We start from the raw sequence: 17,952 nt of genomic DNA, 5'->3' as shown, positions 1-17,952 counted from the left end.
AGACTGCTCCCCTCTCCCCTCCCCTCTGCTCCCTGCCCTCTCTTCCCCTCCCCTCCCTTCCTTTCTTCTGCTGGCAGAAGTCCTGTGCCAATCCCACATCCACATCCCTCACTGCACTCCTGGATCACACCTGGACAGACACAGAACTAGTCCTGGGAGTGATCCCAGGGCAAGGACCCTAGTAATGAGTTATCTAAATGTCTCTGGGTGTCTGGAATTGGTTCTCTGCTCCAACTAGCTTTAAAGGCATTCACTCTCTGTTCCCAGGGGTACCAGGGTGCTAGTTGCCCAAAGGAGTAGCATACAGGCACTCAGATTGCCACCTGCAGACATCTGTAATCAAATGCCCATAGGATGCCTGGCCCTGGGCATCAAAGGAAAAATTTAGGGGTGTAGCTGGGTGGGCGGATGCTTTAAGTGTGCTGGAGAACTTGGGGAAAAAGAGAAAGGCCTCCAATTTAGCCCCCAAAGTCCCAGGCAAACAGGGACACTTGTCATAACAGGTGGAGACATTCCCCAAAGGCTGGGAGGCAGAGTGGAGGCATCGCCAGGACCCCAGCCCTCTGCTGCCTCTCCTGTACAGAGGTGCAAAGTCCCAGGCCCCAGAAGGAAAGGGAAGGAGATCCCTGAACCTCTGCTCCAGCTAGGACCTCACTGAGGCCCAGGTGGTGTGACCCTCCACCTACCAGCCAGCCCGGGGCCTGGATCACCATGTGGCCACTCCTCCTGGGGACTTCCCTGGCCTCCTGCTCCCCTCGCCAAAGCTGCAGGTAAAGCAGCTCCAGCCCACCCTAGCTAGCCATTGTCCAAGGCCAAGGCCTGCCTGTCCACCTGAACACCCAGGGTCCAGGGTAACTAACCTGATCCTAACCCAACCCTGCAACAGGTAGCTACATAAATCAGCACAGACCCCAGACATTTAGAGCGGCATTTGCTTTATCCACCACAGGGTGATGGGAGCTGCTGTCAGAGTTCTTGCCAGACCCTCCCAAGGAACCCCAAGCCTGTGCTCAGCCTCACATGCTCTGGGTGGACTTGGTTTCAGCGGGAACCACATCTGACCCTGGATGAGCTGACCCCCATCACTAGGAAATGTACCTTAACTCAGAAAATTATTCACACTTTGAGTCCCCTCAACTTTGGCTGAACTAATAGCAATTACATTAAAAATGTGTCTGCCCTTCATCTTCTTTGACTTTGATATTAAATATCTCTACTAATAATTCAGTTGCCTAAAGTCGTTACTGCTACCTCATATTTAATTAGGCCCAACCTGGCCACTCAAACCATATAGGAGACTCAGGCGAGAGCTCAGATGTAGGCTCAGGCTAAAGTTCCAATGTGGATTCAGGTGTGGGCCCAGATGCAGCCTCAGGTGTAGGCTCAGGTGAGGGCTCAGGTGCAGCCTCAGATGAGAGCTCAGGTGTGGGCTCAGGTGCAGCCTCAGATGAGGGTTCGGGGGAGGGCTCAGGTGCAGGTTCTAGTGAGGGCTCAGGTTAAGGTTCCTGTGTGGGCTCAGGTGCAGCCTCAGATGACAGCTTAGGTGTGGGTTCAGGTGCAGCCTCAGGTATAGGCTCAGGGGAGGGCTCAGGTGCAGGTTCCAGTGAGGGCTCAGGTTAAGGCTCCCGTGTGGGCTCAGGTGCAGCCTCAGATGAGGGCTCAGGTGTGGGCTCAAGGTGCGAGTTCAGCTTGCTGCCTGGCATGTGAACCCCAGGCCTACCCTTGGCTTTTGAGCTGGTGTCTGTGCCTGGGCTTTCCCGCGATCATGGCGGTGCGTTCAGCACTCACAGTACCGCATTTGCCTTCACAGCGGTGAGCCGCACGCCGGTGAGTGCACGCATTGCCTTAGCTCCCATTTTTACTAGTGAATGTAACAATTAATTAAATAAATACAATTACTAATGAAACCAATGGTAACAATGCTGATGATGGGTAGTCTGTTAGTTTTAACAACTCATCTGATTAAGCCGAGAAGCAGTTCAACAGCAATGAGGACAAGGGAACGGCCCCAGAGATCCACGTCCTCCCAGGCCTCCCTCGACAACAGGGTCTGCTCTTTCCCCACAGCGGCCACACGGGGGCGCCGCAGGACAGCGCGGAGTGGGCCGGGAGAGAGAGGGGAGCGAGGAGAGGGATGGGGTCGGGGGGCGGCCAGGAGAGGGAGGGGAGCAGAGAGAGGGACAGGGTGGGGGGGGCCGGAAGAGGAAGGGGAGGGGAAGAGAGAAAGAGGGGCGCTGGACAGGTACAGGAGGAGGGGAGAGGGACGGGGAGGGGGCTGGGAGGACCGAGAAAGGAGGGTCGGGGGAGGGATAGGAAAGAAAGACCGGGAAGGGGGTGGGAAGGGGGTGGGGAGTGAGGAGCATGGCGGGTGGGGGGCGAAGGGCGGGGTAGGGGCCCTGGGGAGGTCGGGGAGGTGGGTGGGGGGCAGTTGAGGTCAAGCAGGCCAGGGAGCTGAGCGGTGCGGGGAGCTGGGGGATCCCGGGTACCTTTGGAAGCCCTGAGGGGGTTCTTCTAGGACAGGCGGGCACCTGCAGCCTTCAGGGCCCCTTGGCAGGGTGCGGAAGGACCCCGAGGGCAGGAGTGTCGGGCAGCCCCGAGGCAGACAAAAGGAAGCCCCTTGCGAGAGGTGGGGGTCTCCCACCGTTGCTGAGGCTGCCCCCCCACCCCCAGGGCCTGCAGGGAAGGGGGTCCCAGGTGACAAGTCGTGTCCTGTGTCCCAACAGGGTCAGATGCTGGGAGCTGCCTGACGGCAGGGGTGGGCTGGGAGCCAACCTGAAGGCTGAGCTGGGTGGGTTGTAGCGAAGGTGCCAGCCTTCCCTCCTTCCTCTTAGGTGGCCACATTTTAGTAGCCATGCGACCAAGCGAGGTCACTGCAGGGTGGCCCCTCTTGTGATCATATGGGGACACCTGTGCACAGGCTCCTGGGGTGGGTGGCGCTGAGGGCAGGGGCGTGGATCCAGAACACAGAGCCTCCCTGCGCCCTCCCTGCCCTGGACCCCAGAACTCACCCACCCTCTGGGCCCCAGCAAGCTCCCAGCCAGAGGTGGCCTGGCAGGCGATGGGAGAAGGGCAAGGTCAGGGCCTTGTGCCCCCTGCCTGTGGCCCCAGGTGCTGCTGTGATTCCCCTGCCCACAGCCCCTGAGACCACCGCCCCATAGTGCTGGGCAGAAGGGGTGGGGAGGGGCACCTGCTGTCGGCCTGAGGCGGCCAAGCTGCCCACCCAGGAGGCTCCCCAGAGCCCCTGCCCCACTAGAGGAAAGCAGATTCCCAAAACCCATCCCAGGATGAGGTTGGCTTGGGCCCTCTGAGTCGGCGTGTGGGGCTCCTGCCACCCTGCAGTTGTGCCCCCGGGGCCCTGGATTCCAGTTTCTCCTGGAACCCCTGTCCCTGCAGTTGGGCCCCAAGGCCTGGATTCAGGTTTCTCCTGGGACCCTCGTCCCTGCAGTTGGGCCCCTGAGACCTGGATTGGGGTTTCTCCTGGACCCTCATCCCTGCAGTTGGGCCCTGAAGCCCTGGATTCAGGTTTCCCCTGTGTGCGCCCAGGCACCAAGGCAAGAGACCGAGGACATGAGCTGTTCCAGTATAATAAAATATAAAACAAGAATAGTTATACCAGATATAGATCTTAGATATGATTATATATTAATATCATTAATCATTAGTTGGTAGTAATTACTCTTTATTCCAATATTATAATAATCCTCGCTCTATAATCATAACCTAGGAAAAACCAGGCCATACAGAGATAGGAGCTGAGGGGACATAGTGAGGAGTGACCAGAAGACAAGAGTGCGAGCCTTTTGTTATGCCCAGACAGGGCCACCAGAGGGCTCCTTGGTCTAGCGGTGACGCCAGCATCTGGGAAGACGCCCGTTACCTAGCGGACTGTGGTCTAGCGGTAGCAAAAAGTGTCAAGGAACCACACCCGCTACTTAGCAGACCAGGAAAGGAAGTCTCCTTTTCCCAGGGGGAGTTTAGAGAAGACTCTGCGCCACCACCTCTTATGGAGGGCCTGACATCAGTCAGGCCTGCCCGCAGTTATCCGGAGGCCTAACCGTCTCCCTGTGATGCTGTGCTTCAGTGGTCACGCTCCTAGTCCACCTTCATGTTCCATCCTGTACACCTGGCTCTGCCTTCTAGATAGCAGTAGCAAATTGGTGAAAGTACTAAAAGTCTCTGATATGCAGAAATAATGGCATAAGCTGTCTTTCTCTTTGTCTCCTCTCTCTCTCTGCCTCGGCTGCCAGGCGGGGAAGGGCCCCCTGTCCAGTGGACACATGACCCACGTGACCTTACCTATCATTGGAGATGGCTCACACTCTTTACCCTGCCCCTTCTGCCTTGTATCCAATAAACAACAGCGCAGCCAGACATTCGGGGCCACTACCAGTCTCCACGCATTGGTGGTAATGGTCCCCCGGGCCCAGCTGCCTTTTCTTTTATCTCTTTGTCTTGTGTCTTTATTTCTACACTCTCTCGTCTCCGCACACAGGGAGAAGCCCACCGACCTTGTGGAGCTGGTCCCTGCACCCCTGGGACCCTCGTCCCTGCAGTTGGGCCCCCGAGGCCCTGGATTGGGGTTTCTCCTGGGACCCTCGTCCCTCCAGTTGGGCCCCCGAGGCCCTGGATTGGGGTTTCTCCTGGGACCCCTGTCCCTGCAGTTGGGCCCCCGAGGCCTGGATTCAGGTTTCCCCTGGGACCCCCGTCCCTGCAGTTGGCCCCAGAGGCCCTGGATTGGGATTTCTCCTGGGACCCTCGTCCCTGCAGTTGGGCCCCCGAGGCCCTGGATTGGGGTTTCTCCTGGGACCCTCATCCCTGCAGTTGGCCCCCAAGGCCCTGGATTCGGGTTTCTCCTGGACCCTCATCCGTGTCACCTGCAGGCTGGCTGCTGTCTCCAGCCTCTGTGCAGGGTGGAGCCTCCTGGGGCTGCTGGGGTCTCCATTGGTGCCCAGTAAGCAGAGGGTGCTGGGTTGGGACAAGAGGTTCTGCTGCTTTCCCTTGAAGCCCCCGCACCACCTGCATCCGAGCCCACCACAGCTGTGTGGGAGAACGCCCCCCCCCCCCGCCACGCCTCCCTCGCACACCCCAGGGGTCCAGGCCAGCCTGGCAGGCAGAATCTCTGGGCTGGACCCCTCCCCACCAGGGGCCCTGGACGCGGTTTCCCCTTTCTACAGGGCAGGGCTTCCCCAGTCGCAGACCCCAGGGTCTCCCCAGGCAGTTCCCAACCTCCCAGGACCCACAGGGCTGACCCTGCCTGAGAGGCGGGACAGTCGGACCCAGACACTGCCACTGTCAGGCTCCCACCTGGCTGGGACAGCTGGGTATCCCAACACCCCCGCCCCTAGGAAATGGAAACTGGGCTCTTTTAAAATGAAAATCCAGTGTGTGGCTTTGAGTAACAGGAGAGTTTTCTGTCATCTGCAATGGATAGAATTTCTCAAACCCAGACAGGGTCAGAGCCCCACCGTGGCCCCCCACCCTCTGGATGAGAGGTGCTAAGATCCCTCCAGAGGCTACACTGAGGCTGGAGGAAAGAGGGAGGGCGTGACAAGCCAGTCTCAGCGGGGGCTTGAGTCTTTCCTGGAGAGAGGTAAGTGGCCTCTTCCACAAGACCCCTGGGTCCACACAGGAGGGAGGTTAATTTGCACCTGACACGGAGCCGGAGCCAAAGCTTCCTGTCCTATTCCCAGGAGCCACACATGCCCAGGAATTCGGAATCCCCAAGAGGGAGCTCTCCCCAGGGCAAGAAGCGGTGGGCGTGAGAGGCCCCTGCAGGGTGGAGGGACAGAAGGACCGGCCCAGGTTTCTCTCACCTGGAAACCTCCCCTGGGTGGAGGGCTGCGTGGCTGGCTTTGCTTGGTTTTATTGGAGTTACACACATAGGAAGAGGCTGGAGCACACAGGCACAGCTCAGGGCAGACCCACAAAACCAGCAGGGGCTAGAGACAGGAGGGGCTGGGCTGCTGGCGGGGGCGGGGTCTCAGAGGCAGGGCGGGGTCTCAGAGGTGAGGAAGGGTCTCGGAGGCGGGGGCGGGGCCTCGGAGGCTGGGGCGGGGCCTCGGAGGCGGGGGCGGGGTCTTGGATGTGGAGGCGGGGCCTCTGAGGCGGGGGCGGGGTCTTGGAGGTGGGGCGGGGTCTCGGAGGTAGAGGCGGGGTCTCGGAGGTGGAGGCGGGGCCTCGGAGGCAGGGCGGGCGTCTCAAAGGCGGGGTTGGGGGGGTGTCTCAGAGGCGAGGCGGGGTTCCAGAGGCGAGGCGGGGTCTCAGAGGCGAGGGTTGCCTGAACTTCGGGGCGTCACACTTGCTGTAGGTAGATCCCGGGGTTCAGCCGACACATGCACATCAGCCAGAAGACGCACACGGTCATGGACACCCAGATCCAGAAGTCCTCGTAGGGCTCGGCGTGCGGCCTGCGACAGGCGCGGCCAGGGCGCTCGTCTTCCTCCCGGCGGCACCCACAGCGGGCCTTGTGGAACCTGGACCTCAGCCGCCTCTTCTGGTAATAGCCTTGGGAGACGCAGCCATTGCCCTGGGGGCCGTAGGCAACGTGGCCACCGCCCTTGCGCTTTATGACATCGAAGACTGAGAAGGGGATGGTGATGGAGCCCTCACTAACCGTGATGGGGCCCTCGGCATTGACCTCCAGAGGGGCGTTGTGACCCGTGGTGACCAGGCCACCTCCCTTCTCTTTGCCTTCAGTGATGTCAGTAAAGGAGTCTGTGCCTTGCACATCAGCAGGGTAGGAGCGGGCAAGGGAGCCCTTGACCTGGGAGGGGAGGCCACCAGCATTGGTCTCTGGCAGGGGGTCGTGACCCGCAGGGACGAGGCCCTGGCCACCTCCTTCCTTCCCGTTGCCTTCAGCCACCTCAGCAACGGCATCCTTGACATCAGTAAAGATGAAGGGGAAGGTGACGGAGGCCTCTTTAGTGGCCACAGGGCCATCAGTGGCCTCCAAGAGGGTGTTGGTGAAGATGCTGGTGAGGGAGGAGGGGAAGGTGAGGGAGCCCTCCCCACTGGCCGAGAGGCCCACGCAGTAGAACACGGTTGGCGTGTGTTTCCCCGCAGGGACGAGGCCATTGTTGAGGGAGATGGGGCCCCAGCCCTGGGCCACGCCAACGGGGCTGCAGAGGGAGCCCCGGCCTTTGAAGAGGAAGCCTTTGAGCTCGAAGGTCTGGATGCCGCTGCCGAGGAGGCCGGGGCCGTGGAAGAGGGGGTCTCCAATGGCCACCGGGAAGCCCTGGCCGATGACCAGGGCCCCACGGCTGCCGGTCACAGGGAGAGAGGCCCCTGCAGGGGTGGCAGGGCCCTCAGCGATGGGCACCTGGTCATTGCTGGTGCCCACAAGGGAGAAGGGGATGGCGATGACACCGCCACCCTTGCCGAGGTCGTCACCAGGGGTGGGCAGCAGTTTGCCCCTGGAGATGGCGCCAGTGCCACCCCAGGCCGTGGCGGGGAAGTTGCCTTTTGAGGTGTTGGCGCTCCAGGCAGGGTCTGGGGCCTTCTGGAGGAAGCAGACCCCTAGCTCACAGGCCTCACAGCAGCCCTCATAGGCCTCCCTGGGGTGCCGGGCTGGGCCGAGGCCATCCCCGTAGCAGTCCTGCAGGATGTGCAAGACCAGCCTGCTGAGGAAGGGCTGCTCGCCTGGGGGCCTCACCTGGCAGTCCCCGGGAGCAGAGCACAGCCTGCACCGCTGGCCCCAGATGCGCATCTTCACCAGCCCCCGGCGGCTGGCCCTGTCCCACCACAGGTGGAAGAGGACGTGCACATGGGCCGAGTCCCAGGTCCCCGGACAGTGACTGCACTGGAGCCTGCAGGGGGGAAAGAAGTGTGTGTGAGTGCAGGAGAAAGAGGCCCCACAGCCGGCCCTCGCACTCTGCTCTGCAGCCTCCTTGCCCATCCGACCCCAGCGCCTCGCCACCCCCTGCCTCACATCCCACACTCAAACCTCAGACCTCAAACCTCACCTACCAGCCACCCAGGGCCGCGGCCAAGGCAGCCTAGCACCTGCTCCTGCCTGTGCCGAGGCTCTGAAACCACCAGCCCCTCGGCCACACACAGGCAAAAGCAGGCCCATGCACACTAGCCTGCAGCCCCCTCGTGTGGAGCACTGAGAAGCAAAGCAAACCTCCTCTCAGCAGTTTTTCAACAAAACCTGCTCTGGCCCGGCCCCCGTGAGGCGTCGGCAGCCTGCCGCCTGCGTGGCTCTGCTGGTGTTTTGTGAGTTGGGGTTAACACAGGAAGAGGCAGGCCTGCCGACACACTTAGGAGGGGAAAAGCATGCATATGGGGGCTGTCCCTGGGGGCTCAGCAAGTGGGGGTCCCTGTCCTGACTGAGAGGAGGCGATCCAGGAGGTCGCCTGCCAGCTGAGGGAAAGGATGTTGTGGAGGCCTGCGGTCATGGCCCAGGCAGCCCTGCTGGGCGTCACCAGGCGAGGGGAGATTTAGGGAGAGCACTGGGAGGGATTGGCTTGTCCATGGTGGTCATCAGACCGGTGACCATTTGCTAGCCACACAAGCAGCTGTGAGCTTCGGGGAACCCTGCATGAGTGAGAGGCTCTGATTCAGTTCCATGCGGTGGAACTTTCTGAATGACAGAATGTTCTATAGCCACACTGCCCTGCCTGCAGCCTCCAACCACACTGGCCACAGAGCCCGTGGACACGTTCATGCTGGAGGAACTGAACTGCTGACTTTATTTAAATGGGACTGAGGAGCCAAAGCCACAGGCGCTGGGGCTGCACGTTGGGGCAGCCGTCCTCAGTTCTCTCCCACCAGCTGGGAGCCGCTCAGAGCCATCTCCACCTGGCTGTGGGAACAGTGATGTGCTTCCCAGCCCTTCTCAGACCCCAACACGGGTTATTACTTTCCCAACTTCTGAAAAAGCTGGGATTCTGCACACACCTGGCCCCAGGGGTCTCAGGCACTGAGGAGCTGTGTCAAAGGGCAGGACGACTCCCCCTTTGCCCAGGGTGTCTCCACAGGGGGACGGACCAGCCAGCAGCCTGGGGGCCTGTCAGGCCGGGCATCTGCGAGGCTGTGGAGCTGCCCCGCGCCCCTCCTGGCTGGCGCCCGGCAGAGCTGTGGATGCCTTGCCAGGTGGAGAAGCGCATGGCGCCCGCCCTGCTGCGCTGACGGCGCCACAACCATGACGATGGCCTGTGAGGCTCACATGTGACCCACAGCCACCCCGGGCCCCCGATCAGGGCCGAACACCCCGATGTCTGCAGCACAGGGCCAGATGGTGACCACAGGCTCCGGCATGCCCCAGGGCCCACCTGTCAGCACCGATGGCTGCGAGGCCACAGCAGTGCCATGGAAACAGGAGACGAGCTTGTGTCCAAGGGCAGCGCTGGCCCGAGGAGCCGAGTGTGGGAAACCAAACTCTCCATGAGGCACCCGCCATGTCTTCCCCAGGACCCCTGCATCAGCTCAGGCGGTGGGGCTCAGGCGGGAGAAGGAGCACCCAGCCCCACCCTCCCGTCTCGGGGACAAGACGAGGCCCGACAGCCCCACCCAGCCTCTGGGACCACCCAAGGTCCCGTGGAAAAGCACCTTCAGCCCCCTGCCTCTCCCAGGGTCCCCAACCTCTGGCCGCACCTCGAGAGCCCCACCAGCAGGTACTGGACACCACCGCCGTCCAGGCGTCCTGGGACCAGGTTGTGCTCAGGTAGCAGAACCCAGACGTCCTGGGGCTTCCTCTTGGCCATGGCCAGGGTGAAGGTGCTGGCCCACATGTCTGCCCGAGCCCCGTCCATGCTGCCACCTGGCTCCGCAGTGCGGGCTGAGGGCTGCGCCCGCCGGGGGCCCAAGGAAACGTCCCCGCATCCTGCGCCGGCCAATCAGCCACCTTGACAACAGCATGGTCTCCATGGCAACCAGATTTGTCTCCGAGAAATGGGAAGCAGAAAGGGAAAATACAATACAATGCAATCTCCCGTGACCCCACCCCCCAGAGAGCATCCCTGTGGCAGCACCATGGTGGTGATGGACACGCAGGGGCCTCCCCAGACCCGTGTGTGTAGAGGCCCGGGTGTTTTCACACATCACACCAAGGAATCATCCACAGCCCTCTCTTTCTATCGCGCATCAGGAGCAGTGGCCCACACTCATCCCTTGAGAACACTCGGTATTTTTCCAGCTTGTGGCTATCATGTAACTTATTCACTCAGCTTCTCTCTGCAAACAGCACTAATGCTTTTCACACAAACAAAGCTGAGAAGAACTTTATAGAACGTGTATCATTGCAGATTGTCCCGTGGGTGTATTCTCTTAAACGTTTTACTAGTGAGAAATATAAAATATTTACATAAAATGCCTAAAACATAAATGCAGAGCTTCACAAATTATTCTAAAGTCTTAAGTCACCACGTCCTAGAGGAAGAAACAGAACCTCGCTCTGCCAGCCTCCAGAGCCGGCTGCCTGTTCCCTCCCGATTTCAGCCCGCGGCCCCACCCCCACCCCCTGCCCTCCTGGCAGAGGTGCCACCAGCCTGGCCGTGCCTGCACAACGTTGAGGCTTCAACACCTATGATGCCTCCCTCACCGAGCCCTTTAGCTGTGCAGCTTCTGAGCTTTACACAAACACTTCATGTGTGTGCCCAGCTTCTCATGCCTTTTCGGGTTGTTTAATTTGTGAGATTCAACAGCATTGCTGTGCGTGGCAGCCACCTGTCACGACACAACAAGAAAGGGTGAGCTGAGAAGGAGCGGGACGACAGCCCCGGCTGTCGTGGAGACAGCCAGCCGATCCCTGCGAAACCTCAGCACAGATCTGCCCCTGGGAGCCTCCGCGCCGCCCGGCTCTCCTCACAGCTCCCATCTCGCCATCTCTCTGCCCTGCACACTGAACAATCTCTTCTCATTTTTCTACCACTTCACACATTATCTCCTCGTCTCTGTCCACTCTGCAGCTAACGCTGGCAAGCAAGTGCCTCGTCATAGTTTTCATTTTTGAACCTTCCTTTCGGCCCTTTCAAACCTGTGACATCTCCCTGCCTTGCAGCTACGTGTGACTGCCAAGATAGAAGAGGAAACCACTGGGACATGCTCTGGGAAGGGGCCTCCATACAGGGCCAGACTGCCAGGGAAAGCCCCGCGTTTCTCATCCCAGCTTCATTTTCTTCTATCCATCAGTGCTGGGATGATGGCCGCCCTCCAGCCTGTCTTAGACCTGCCTCGAGCACAGAGCTGTGAGCCCAAGGAGCAGGAAGGCGGGAGCCCGGGGCCGTGGTGACAGATGGAGTTGTCACACCACTGGAGGGTCGCCCACCTCTGGGTTTCCTGTTCACACTAGAAGTAAGCCAGCTGCCACTGTGGTCTCGAGGCACTGTTCTCTGGCACCGTGGATGATCACACAGCTAGCCAGAGCAATCCTAACTCACTTGTCGGGCTGCACCTGAGGTCCTGGGGTTTGCTGGTTGGCTCGGGGCCACTGTGCATGTGTGGGCCCCTTGTGGTCCTGGTCGTGTGCCCCTGCAGGGGTCTAAGAGACACCTACTGTCCACTTGCCTCCAAAAGCCTCGGTCCACAGGGGCCCTGCAGAGGACCTCCTCCCACCACAGCCCCCCAGAGCCAGTGTTTCCTGGGTGCTTCCTTGCCACGCTGGGGCCACAGCCCTGCCTGCCAGTCCCACCTCTCAGGCTCCTCAGCCCTGGAGGCCACACCTGGCTCTGAGTTTAGGGAAAAGCTTTGGAATGATGACTGACCACAGTCACCCAAAATAACCTTTTGGATGGCAATTCCGGCCCTTATGAAATGCAGGGAGCTGGTTGCCCGGGCATTATTCGCTCAAGAATTGTTGAGTCTTCCTTGTCTTCCTTAGACCCATCCCAGAACACCTCCAGAGGCCTGGGCGGCAGACAGCAGAGAGGGCATCCTGTCCACGCCTCTGTCTGACTGCCCATTTGTCTGTCTCCCAAACCCACAAGCCACGCCCTGCAAAAGCTGCTTACGTGGCCCCCTCACAAATCAGCCAGCCATGAGCACCCCCTCTTCTTCGCCAGGGATGGATGAGGCAGGGTGTGCACAGCACCCACGGGTCCCTGCAACATGTGGCAGGATCCTCCTTGGGCCTTCTGCATCAGCGCCTGCCTGGAGCCGGCCACGGGAGCCTCTCGCCAGGCATGTGTGGTCCCTCCAAAGACAGGCCCTAGGACCCAGGCCTGGGGCAGACGCCTTCTGACCCCGCTCCCTGCCCAGCCTCCCTGAAGGCTGGCTCCAGGACAGGGTGAGATGGAGGTGGGAGATCGGACCACAGGGAAAAGAAACTATCAGGGGAAGCCGGGGTCTTCTTCAGCACTGCTGCCCACCTGGTATGGTTGCTTAGCGCTCCCTCTCCCCGCAGACATGCTCTCCTTCTGGGGCCCCTTCCTCACACGCTGGTACCCGTCTTCCTGAGCTCAGATTGTGGGGAGGGCAGCTGGCAGGCCGGGGACAGCCCTCCCTGCTGAGAAGCAGAACTTGCAGCTCAGGTGAGTCCCACCACAGTCTCCTGCCGGAACGGATGCACTGCCTGGGCCTGGAGGAGCAGAGGCAGCAGCTCCCGGCGAGGGAGGAGCAAACACCAAGGCCCGGTGGGGCTGGAGGGCCGGTCGGCTGACGGGATGGTGGTCCTTGCTCAGAGGGAGAAAGAGACGGGAAGGAAAAGGAGCCGGGCAGAGAACGGTGGCCGTTCGCAGGTGCTGGGGCTCACCCTCCCAACACAGACCTCAGCTTGTGGCTGCAGCGGCAGGGACAAGGCCGCCTCGCAGACCCCAGGCCCTGCAGCCCCACGGGCCCCACGGGCAAGGGGTCGTTCCTGGCCCAAGGCTCCGTGTGGCTCTGCCCCAGCGCTGCCCAGGCGGGCGGGGATCCCAGGACCGGCAGCTGGGGACGCAGCCTCTGTCCAGCCATTCTGTTGCTGAAGGCGCTTCCACTGTCCAAGAGGCCCCTTGCTCTCCCCTCCAACCCGTGGTCCTGCGGGGCTGGGGAGGCCATTCCGAAGGAGCAATGCAAAGGACCTCCTGCACTCGCCCTCGGGCCATCCCTCCCTGGGGGGCCGCTCACTCACGCTGCGGATCCCTCCCTGGGGGGCCGCTCACTCACGCTGCGCAGCCCCCAGCTCAGCATCCCCCGCAGCTCAGCCCGGCTTCGGCTTCGGAGCCCAGCAGGGGGACCAGCAGGGGGACCAGCAGGGGCCTGAGTGACACCCACTGCCCTGGAGTGAGAAGGCAGGGGCGCCACACACACACAAGACACCACACACCACACACACTACACACACCACACACCACACACAAACGCACTACACACACCACACACTACACACACCACACAACCAAACACCACACATGCCACACATGCCACACAAACCACACACTACACCACACACCACACACACCACACACACTACACATACTACACATACCACACACACACTACACACACCATACACTACACACACCACACACACCACACAACCAAACACCACACATGCCACACACACCACACACTACACACACTACACATACCACACACACACTACACACACCATACACTAAACACACCACACACACGACACACACCACACACTACACACACCACACTTACCACACACCACCCAACACACACATCACACAAACCATACACAACACACACTACACACACAACACACTCTACACACACCACACACAGCACACACAGCATACCACATACACCACACACTACACATACCACACACACCCACACACATCACACACTACACCACACAACCAAACACCACACATGCCACACACGCCACACAAACCACACACTATACCAGACACCACACACACCACACACCACACACACCACACAACCAAACACCACACATGCCACACACGCCACACAAACCACACACTATACCAGACACCACACACACCACACACTACGCACCACACACTACACATGCCACACACACACTACACACACCACACACTACACACACCACACATAAACGCACATTACACACAACACACACACTACACACACACCACACACACCACCCTACACACACATCACACAAAACATACACAACACACACTACACACACCACACACAGCACACACACCATACCACATATACCACACACACTACACACATCACACACACCCACACACCACACACACTACACACACAACACACACTACACACACCACACACACTACACATACCACAAACACACACTACACACACCACACACAAACGCACATTACACACACCACACAATCAAAAACCACACACGCCAAACATGCCACACACACCATACACACCACACACACTACACACACTACACATACCACACGCACTACACACACCACACACAAACGCACACTACACACACCACACAACCAAACACCACACATACCACACACACTACACATACCACACACAAACGCACACTACACACACCGCACACACCACACAACCAAACACCACAGACGCCAAACACGCCACACACACCACACACACCACACACACCACACACACCACACATGCCACACACACACCACACACACTACACACCACACACAACACACAACCAAACGCCACACACCACATACTACACCACACACCACACACACCACACACTACACACACCACACACACTACACACACCACACACAACACACCACACAACACACACTACACCACACACCACACACACAACACACAACACACACACAACACATACTACATACACCACACACACACTACACCCACCACACACCACATACACACTACACACACCACACAGAAATGCACACTACACACACCACACAAACACCACACACTACACCACACACACTACACACAAACACACTACACACACCACACACACCACACAAACGCACACTACACACACCACACACACCACACACTATACCACACACCACACACACCACACATTATGCACATCACACACAGCTCACACACAACACAGCACACATCACACACCCTACACACGACAAACACATCACACAAACCACACACACAACACACACTACACACACAACACACTCTACACACATCACACACAGCTCACATACAACACACACCACATACACTACACACACAGCACACACATATCACACACAAACACACACAGTACACACAGCACACATGCTACACACACAACACACACTACAACCACACACCACACTACACACATACCACACACACTACACACACCACACACCAGGTACACTACACACAACACATATAACACATACTACACACAACACACAATATACATGAACAGAGATACACACCAACACACACAATACACATACCACATACAGTACACATAAACACACACCTACACACACACATATACGGGTACGCACTGGGGGATTTAAAACATAAATTGACATTTAAACTACTAACCACATTCTAGAAAGTTTAGAAAACAGCGGGGGGGGGGGTTAGAAATCACCTGCCACCCTCCCTTAACAAACAGCCCAACGGTTTTTATTTTTGTGTATAATAAATTGTGGAAATATCTCATTCAATTTTTTAAAAGTTTATTCTTAAATTGGGCAGATAAATTGGGTGTTATTTTTTAACTTCTGGGAAATGTTTCGAAAACAGGATAGAACAGAGAGTTTTTATTTGCAAACACTATTAACCATTTCCTGTTCCAACCTCAGAAATTGCTGTGAATCAGGCGCTGCCTCCCCACCGCGGTGCCCTTGGCCCGGCGGCTGCAGCATGGTTTCCACCCGGCCAGCCGGGCGCCCGCCGCCTCCCACTGCAGAAGCAGTTTCGGGATGGTCCTGCTGTTTCCTGTGCTTCCCCGGACCGTCCCTGCGCGGATGGAAACTTCCCACTGGCCCGAGCGAGCGCGGGGATTCCCCTCCCCCCGCCACTTTCCATGGGTGCTGGCTCATGTTCCAGCACACGGGGCCCATCTCATCACTGCCGTGTGCCGGGCACCACGCGTCATGACGTGCAGGCCCCTTGGAAACTCTAGGGTTTCTCTTCTCAGACCAGGAGCATGGGAGGGCCCCCAGCGAGGGGAGCCTTCTCCAGGCGCCTGAGAGCAAGGCCCCAGTCACGGAAAGCAGTCCTAGATCCCCTGGCCTCCTGGGCGCCCTGGCCCACAGAGGGCTTCCGGGGCCTTTAGTCATAGTCACCAAGAACTGGAGTCCACCAGACACACTTAAACTGAAGAATGGCTGACTAAATTGTGGTGTGATACGTACGTTCACACCGCAGCCTGGATGGCGCGGCACAGAGAGGAACAGGCTGCTGAAACACGCGCGCTGGGGGCATCTCCAGGGAATCCTGGAAGGATGCGTACTGCACCTTCCCACAGCTGTGGCTGGAATGAAACAGTGATGGGGGTGGAGGACAGGCTCGTGGCCACCAGCAGGGAGGTGAGTGTATTGCCAAGGGCACCCGGAGGACCCCGTGGTGACGGGGACGTTCTGCAGCTTCGCTGTCAGGGGACACAGGAGCCTTCGCTTGTGCCCACGTTGTGCAGCCTTTGATAGGCACACATTAGCCAGAAACGGGGACTCAGGATGAGATTGAGGCGTCACGTCAAAGTCATTAACCTGGTTGTGACGTTGTCCTGTGGTTTTCCAAACTGTTATCATTCAGAGAGACTGAGAAGAGTGTATGAGGAAACATCTGTGTAATTTCTTACAACTGCAAGTAAATCTACAATTATCTCAATTGTAAATGATACAATACTCAACCAAAACATGCAACCATCAGCCAGGTGTGGTGGCTCAGGCCTGTAATCCCAACTCTTTGGGAGTCCAAGGTGGGAGAACTGCTGGAGGCCCGGAGCTTGAGACCAGCCTGGGTAACATAGAAAGACCTCCTCTGCCCCCACCCCAATTTCTACAAAAAAAAAAATGTTAGATATGAGCTGGCCTCGGGGTGCATGCCTGTGGTCCCAGCTACTCAGGAGGCTGAGGTCGGAGGATCACTTGAGTCCAGGAGGTCGAGGCTGCAGTGAGCCAGGATCACACCACTGCACTCCAGCCTGGGCGCAGAGCAAGACCCTGTCGCTAAAAGAAAATGGACAAAAACCACATACAACTTTGCTTGTTGTAAATTATCTTTTAACTGAACACCCTGGATTGAATCTGGCTGCTCCCGTCCCAGGGCCAGTGATTTGGAGGGGGCATGACCCTCTGTGAGGAAGGAGCAGGCGGTGGGGGAAGGGCCTGGGTGTCCAGGTTCCCTGGGAAGGAAGGCTGAGAAAAGGAGATGGGGGAGGGGTGGGCAGGGCCAGCCAGCCAAGGGCCCCTCAGCCCCATCTACCCTGCTCCCCGGACTCCACCTGCCTTTCCTCCTTGTGACAGAAGACAGTGGAAGCCTACTGGGTGGAAGGCACGGGCTTAGGATGTGTGTGGGAGGAAAGTACGTGTGCTGGGGAGCATGTATGTTTGGGGGTTGTGTGTGTTGGAAATCATGTGTGTTGGGGATTGTGTGTATATTGCAGATTTTGTATGTGTGTTGGGGATTGTGGTGTGTGGGTGTTGTAGATTGTGTGTTGGGGATTGTGTTGGGGATTGTGTATGTGTTGGGGATTGTGTGTGTGTTGGGGATTGTGTGGGGGGGAGATTCTGTGTGTGTGTGCTGGGGATTGTGTGTGTTTGGGATTGTGTGTGTATTGGGGATTGTGTGTGTGTTGGGGATTTTGTGTGTGTGTTGGGGATTCTGTGAATGTTGGGAGTTGTGTGTGTGTTGGGGACAATGTGTACAGAGGATTGTGTGTTGGAAATTTTGTGTGTGTGTGTTGGGAATATTGTGTGTGTGTTGAGGATTGCGTGTATGTTGGGGATTGTGCATGTTGGGAATTTTGTGTGTGTGTTGAGAATTGTGTGTGAGGGAATTGTGTGTGTATTGGGAATTGTGTTGAGGATTGTGTGTGTGCTGAGGATTGTGTGTGTTCTGAGGATTGTATGTGTTGGGAATTTTGTG

At 58.2% G+C, this 17,952-nt stretch overlaps 1 protein-coding gene across 1 annotated transcript; it reads right to left on the bottom strand.

Moving 5' to 3' along the window:
- Positions 1–5,816: 5,816 nt before the first annotated feature.
- On the bottom strand, positions 5,817–9,766 carry RTP5 (receptor transporter protein 5 (putative)). Its single transcript, XM_024243815.2, has 2 exons — positions 9,595–9,766; positions 5,817–7,805 (listed from the first exon to the last, which is right to left on the bottom strand). Exons 1-2 carry the CDS (start codon positions 9,750–9,752, stop codon positions 6,293–6,295), a joined length of 1,671 nt encoding a protein of 556 aa, XP_024099583.1. The 5' UTR covers positions 9,753–9,766; the 3' UTR covers positions 5,817–6,292.
- Between the last annotated feature and the right edge of the window lie 8,186 nt (positions 9,767–17,952).

Source organism: Pongo abelii, chromosome 11 (assembly GCF_028885655.2).
Source record: "Pongo abelii isolate AG06213 chromosome 11, NHGRI_mPonAbe1-v2.0_pri, whole genome shotgun sequence".
Classification (NCBI taxonomy): Eukaryota; Metazoa; Chordata; class Mammalia; order Primates; family Hominidae; genus Pongo; species Pongo abelii.
This window is presented reverse-complemented; position numbering and strand designations above follow the sequence as displayed.

Coding starts and splice junctions, on each gene's coding strand:
- RTP5 (XM_024243815.2), bottom strand. CDS start 9,752: ATGGACGGGGCTCGGGCAGACATGTGGGCCAGCACCTTCACCCTGGCC. Junction 7,806..9,594: donor CTGCTGGTGGGGCTCTCGAG/GTGCGGCCAGAG, acceptor TCCCCCCTGCAG/GCTCCAGTGCAGTCACTGTC.